This window comes from Bison bison, unplaced genomic scaffold, assembly GCF_000754665.1.
Source record: "Bison bison bison isolate TAMUID 2011002044 unplaced genomic scaffold, Bison_UMD1.0 scf7180017864369, whole genome shotgun sequence".
Taxonomy (NCBI): Eukaryota; Metazoa; Chordata; class Mammalia; order Artiodactyla; family Bovidae; genus Bison; species Bison bison.
Window position 1 is genome coordinate 3287205 of NW_011494941.1, and position 6720 is coordinate 3293924.

General features: G+C 40.8%; 1 protein-coding gene across 3 annotated transcripts in view; it reads right to left on the bottom strand.

Moving 5' to 3' along the window:
* Nucleotides 1–524: 524 nt before the first annotated feature.
* The window catches only part of OMA1 (OMA1 zinc metallopeptidase), a 66075-nt gene continuing 59879 nt past the window's right edge, over nt 525–6720 (bottom strand). For all 3 annotated transcript variants that reach the window (XM_010855871.1, XM_010855873.1, XM_010855872.1), the window contains exon 9: nt 525–1372. In XM_010855871.1, the coding sequence (XP_010854173.1) occupies nt 1166–1372 (207 nt within the window). In that variant the 3' untranslated portion in view covers nt 525–1165. The remainder of the gene's footprint in view (nt 1373–6720) is intronic.

The window sequence follows — 6720 nt, forward strand, 5'->3', positions numbered from 1 at the left end:
CCCAGAATCCCTGGTCACAAATGGCTCCAGGCAGATTTGGCCAAAAGAGGAATTCACTTCAGATGCCAGAGGAGGAACTGAAGCAGCCATAGGATCTCTCTTCTTGGTTAGATGTGGTCACAGATACTGACACTGCCAGTTCCAGCCCATCCTAACACCCCTCTGGTCCATGTCTAGCTCTTTTTTTCTCAAACACTGAACCAACTGACCAATAAAGAACACAGGTTCACACCAGACAGCTGGCAGATGACACAGAAGTGGCGTTCTAGAAGTATTTAATTATGGACGAATGTTTAGTAAGCTATAATAATGAAGTAAATGAGTTAAGCTCCTCCTCACACAGTAGCTTCAATGTGTTGATAATGTTCTATCAATTTATAGATTTATAGGGTATTTGTATACCCTTTTCCATGTATCAAACATTACATAACATTTTTTTAAAGGGCAATCAGTGATATTAAACATCTGGAGATATTCAAATAAGTTGAGACCACAACGTCTGAACAAAACAGTGAGCTAAGAAATCCATCTCCACCATTTCTTTAATATTTACCAAATTATCATTCAGCAGTATCATTCACTGTGCATGAAAACCCTCCACCTATAGTCAGCTATCTTTAATAGTCAACCAAACTCCTGCATTTGATAGCTAACCACCAAGATGATTTCTTAGTCTGTTTTATTTTCAGAACTGAAAAAGTAGATCTAGTGCTGGAACCAATGACAAGGATACACAACAGGCTCAATATTCTGTGTTAAAAAGAGTTCATCAGTTAAATTATCTTCATACTGGTATCAGCCTGATTCAACTCCCTTAACATCTGAGTTACCACAAGGTAATGAAACAAAACATCAAAGAAAATAAGAAATATAACTGCTAGTTCACTTTTGTGGATTAAAAAAAAATCAAGATTCAAAAAAAAGTGTAATACAAATTTATTCTGTGGCATTTTCCTCATTAAAGATATTTTTAAATTGATTAAATATATCAACATTTCATGAAAAATAAATACCTAGTATAAGAATTTAGATAATACCTGTAATATACATGATTTGACCCTGAGTATCCATTTTTTTCCTTTCAAACATCATTTTTTAAAAAATAACATGAAAATGATAAGGACTGCTGCATTCTTCATGTATCCTGTGTCTCATAAATTTTAATTCAGCTGCCAGTTCTTTTGTCCACTATGCATGTTAATGGTATTTGCTTCTGGTTTTGGATGGGAAGAGCATCCATTTTCTGTTTAACAGTGATATTTAGGTCTTCTTTCTCTGCTTCAAGAAAATTCTTCATGCTGAGTTTGAATAGTAATCGAGGGTCTGGTCCAGAAAGTGGTGGGCAATTACAGGTCTCTCTAATTTTGAGAGCCTATAAAGAAAGAATACAATACAAAATATATACACACATATAAATTAATTAAAACAATGAAAAATAAGAATACATTCTATATTTCTGCAATAAAGGGATCTTAAATACAATATGTAAAAGAGAACATATGTAAATTCATAGTAAATAGTCGTATTTACATGATTTATCCATACAATAAGGTATTTGCAAAAAACAACTGTATCTGCAATGACTGCCCACTGTTCTACTGGGGATAAACAAGGCTTCTTAAAGGTATCTCTACGACTTGTCAAACTCGAGCCAATCCTGAGAATAATATTCCAATCAAAAAGATCTGAAGACTCAGATTTTTTTCGAGAGAGAAAAAAAAAAAGATGTGAACACACTGAAAGAAGATATACATAAGTGGGACAGTCTGGGGTGGAAATGATGCTAATAACCTAGACAAGTAAGCAAATCAAAATCATGACACCTTTTAACTCCAGGGAAAATAAAAATGCTGCAGGAAAAAGAAAAGTAAGCACAGTATACAAACGGCTCAGCTGTGATTAGTGTTTACAGTGTTTAAAAAATCGATCTTTATCTAACCAAAAGGGGGAGAGCTATATTCATGCCTGTGTATGCACAGGATGTGACAGTGTGCCGGGAGCCAGCACGGGAGTTCCCACCCATGACAAGGTCATGCAGGAGCGCCCTGATGGGCAAGGCGAGTCAGGGCTCAAGAGCGCCCCCACCTGGACCAGCCTGAGCATCTACCCCAAAACCAAAATCTGTCTGTTTCACTATTTCACGACTTTCACCAACTCTTCTGACGTTAACGGGGGGGCTATCCCTGACCACCTTTCTCTGTAAGAAAATCAACTTAAAATTCTAGTTAATAAGTCTCCTGGGCATAATAGGACTATTTCAATTCAAACCCCTCTGATGACTTTCTAGATTGCCTGACAGGTTTGTTTGGACTCCTGCAGCTACGCATGTGATTGTTCACAGCCTCCCAATCACAAGAGGCACAGGAAGCTTAAGATATTCTAACAATGCAGAGCTTCTTAGAGAGTTAAAATTGTTAGAATAGAACTAGTACAGGATTTCTTTGTTGAGCTAATGCTTGCTTCCAAGTTTCCATATCCCTTACCTACTGTGTCCCTGGGAGTGTATTGATTAATATAGTTGGTGTATAGAAATGTAAGTAGTAGCTTTAATGTTTGTAACCTTGGACCCTTGAGTTAATTCTTTTCTTGTTATAGCCCACCACACTTTTGCCCTATAGGAATGCAACTTTAATGCTTTCAGAGGGTGGCACCTGACTTTAGAATAATCACCTTTAGAGACAAATAAGTTTTCTGAAGAAAGGGTCATAAAATGTTAACAGGCCTCCTGGCCAGAAGATGATGTAAATCACCTAAAGCTTTTGTACATAAGTTTGCAGAAAGAAAGCCTGGCTTCGATAAGGATCAAGGACTGCTGACCTTGCATGACTCTGCTGCTGAGTCACTTCAGTCATGTCCGACTCTGTGCGACCCCATAGACGGCAGCCCACTAGGCTCCCCCGTCCCTGGGATTCTCCAGGCAAGAACACTGGAATGGGTTGCCATTTCCTTCTCCAATGCATGAAAGTGAAAAGTGAAAGTGAAGTCGCTCAGTCGTGTCCGACTCTCAGCAACCCCATGGACAGCAGCCTACCAGGCTCCTCCGTCCAGTGGATTTTCCAAGTAAGAGTAGTGGAGTAGGGTGCCATTGCCTTCTCCGTGCATGACTCTACCCCCCCGCCCCACCCCATTATCTTCTATGCACAACTTAAGGTATAAAAGCTACTTTGGAAAATAAAGTGTGGGCCTTGCTCACTGAAGCTTGGTCTCCCCATGTCGTTCTTTCTCTTTCCTTTTCCTTTTCAGGCTGATCCCCTGAGGCGCAGGGGCCCTCTGCGTTCACTTTCCTGCCCTGGGCTTCTAAGACCCACTAGAGAAGGTGCCTAAGGTGGGGCACCTTCCGCGATTCGAGAGGGCGCCTGCGGCCTACGTGAACAGAGCAAGTCCCGTGCTGGGGCTTTATTGGCTTTCTGCGTAAACCAAGGAGTATCGGCCTCTCTTCTCTCCTCTATTTTCTTAACTGCAGAATTTTTTCCTTATCTCTTTCTCTATTTCTATCCTTTTTGCCAACGCAGTCCTCTCGAGGGAATCCCTGGATCCAACTGGGGTTGGACCCCAGTAATTCTCATCCTCCATGGGGAGAAAAGAAACATATAATACCCAATACTGAAAAGTTAGGAAATAGCCATAAAAGCATGTTACATGGACATGGTAGGAAATACTGAAAGAACCACTTTATAGAGGTGCAGTTACCCTTGAAATTGGAAGCAGGATAGGGAGACTGCTGCTTCACATACTAGCCTCAGAGAACTACGTGCTTCTTTAAAGCGGGTACATGAACGACTTTAAAAAATGAAAACCAAAATAGAAATTTTTTAAGAGAAGAAAGTCTTGATTCTTAAGGGATTTTGAAAAAAACATATTTGAGGGAAAAAATTAGTTTAGTCTTTTACCGCTTCTAAATCTTGGATAGTGATGCACATTAAGGGAAGAGAAGCAGGGAAGGGGATGTGAGAATCCCTTAGAGAAAACGGAGTAGCCCCCATAGTCAATGAAAGAGTCTGAAATGCAGTACTTGGGTACAATCTCAAAAATGACAGAATTATCTCTGTTCATTTCCAAGGCAAACCATTCAATATCACAGTAATCCCAGTCTATGCCCCAACCAGTAATGCTGAAGAAGCTGAAGTTGAACGGTTCTGTGAAGACCTAACAGAACTTCTAGAAATAACACTCAAAAAAGATGTCCTTTTCATTAAAGGGGACTGGAATGCAAAAGTAGGAAGTCAAGAAACCTGGAGTAACAGGCAAATTTGGTCTTTGCATACAAAACGAAGCAGGGAAAAGGCTAACAGAGTTTTGCCAAGAGAATGCACTGGTCATAGCAAACACCTTCTTCCAACACTACAAGAGATGACTCTACACATGGATATCACAAGATGGTCAATAATGAAATCAGATTGATTATATTCTTTGTAGCCAAAGATGGAGAAGCTCTATACAGTCAGTAAAAACAAGACTGAGAGTTGCCTGTGCCTCAGAACTCCTTATTGCAAAATTCTGACTTAAACTGAAGAAAGTAGGGAAAACCACTAGACCATTCAGGTATGACCTAAATCAAATCCTTTCCGATTTTACAGTGGAAGTGACAAACAGATTCAATGGATTGTATCTGATAGACAGAGTGCCTGAAAAACTATGGACAGAGGTTCATAACATTGTACAGGAGGCAGTGATCAAGACCATCCCCAAGAAAAAGAAATACAAAAAGGCAAAATGGTTGTCTGAGGAGGCCTTACAAATAGCTGAGAAAAAGAGAGAAGCTAAAGGCAAAGGGCTTCCCTAGTGGGTCAGACGGTAAAGCGTCTGTCTGCAATGCAGGAGACCTGGGTTCGATCCCTGGGTTGGGAAGATCCCCTGGAGAGGGAAATGGCAGCCCACTCCAGTATTCTTGCCTGAAAAATCCCATGGGCTGTGGAGCCTGGTAGGTTACCTTCCATGGGGTCGCAAAGAGTCAGACACAAATGAGCGACTTCACTTTCACTTTAAAGGCAAAGGAAAAAAGGAAAGATATACCCATTTGAATGCAGAGTTCCAAAGAATAGCAAGGAGAGATAAGAAAGCCTTCCTCAGTGATCAATGCAAAGAAACAGAGGAAAACAATAAAATGAAAAAGACTAGAGATCTCTTCAAGAAAATAAGAGATACCAAGGGAGGAGCCTGGTAAGCTGCAGTCCATGGGGTCGCTAAGAGTCGGACTCGACTGAGCGTCTTCACTTTCATTTTTTCACTTTAAGGCATTGGAGAAGGAAATGGCAACCTACTCCAGTGTTCTTGCCTGGAGAATCCCAGGGGCAGGAGAGCCTGGTGGGCTGATGTCTATGGGGTCACACAGAGTCGGACATGACTGAAGTGACTTAGCAGTAGCAGCAAGGGAACTTTTCATACACAGATGGGCACAATAAAGGACAGAAATGGTATGGACTTTACAGAAGCAGAAGATATTAACAAGAGATGGCAAGAATACACAGAAGAACTATACCAAAAAAGATCTTCATGACCCAGATAACCACAATGGTGTGATCTAGGTGTGATCACCTAGAGCCGGACATGATCACTCACCTAGAGCCAGACATCCTGGAATCTGAAGTCAAGTGGGCCTTAGAAAGCATCACTACAAACAAAGCTAGTGGAGGTGATGGAATTCCAATTGAGCTATTTCAAATCCTTAAAGATGATGCTGTGAAAGTGCTGCACTCAATATGCCAGCACATTTGGAAAACTCAGCAGTGGCCACAGGATTGGAAAAGGTCAGTTTTCATTCCAATCCCAAAGAAAGGCAATACCAAAGAATGCTCAAACTACTGCACAATTGCACTCAACTCACATGCTAGTAAAGTAATGCTCAAAATTCTCCAAGCCAGGCTTCAGCAATATGTGAACCGTGAACTTCCAGATGTTCAAGCTGGTTTTAGAAAAGTTAGAGGAACCAGAGATCAAAATGCCAACATCCGCTGGATCATGGAAAAAGCAAGACAGTTCCAGAAAAACATCTATTTCTGCTTTATTGACTATGCCAAAGCCTTTGACTGTGTGGATCACAACAAACTGTGGAAAATTCTGAAAGAGATGGGGATACCAGACCACCTGACCTGCCTCTTGAGAAACCTGTATGCAGGTCAGGAAGCAACAGTTAGAACTGGACATGGAACAACAGACTGGTTCCAAATAGGAAAAGGAGTACGTCAAGGCTGTATATTGTCACCCTGCTTATTTAACTCATATGCAGAGTACGTCATGAGAAACGCTGGACTGAAAGAAACACAAGCTGGAATCAAGATTGCTGGGAGAAATATCAATAACCTCAGATATGCAGATGACACCACCCTTATGGCAGAAAGTGAAGAGGAACTCCAAAGCCTCTTGATGAAGTGAAAAAGTTGGAGAGTGAAAAAGTTGGCTTAAAGCTCAATATTCAGAAAATGAAGATCATGGCATCCAGTCTCATCAGTTCATGGGAAATAGATGGGGAAATAGTGTCAGACTTTATTTTTCTGGGCTCCAAAATCACTGCAGATGGTGACTGCAGCCATGAAATTAAAAGACGTTTACTCCTTGGAAGGAAAGTTATGACCAACCTAGATAGCATATTCAAAAGCAGAGACATTACTTTGCCAACAAGGGTCCATCTAGTTAAGGCTATGGTTTTTCCTGTGGTCATGTATGGATGTGAGAGTTGGACTGTGAAGAAGGCTGAGAGCCGAAGAATTGATGCTTTTGAAC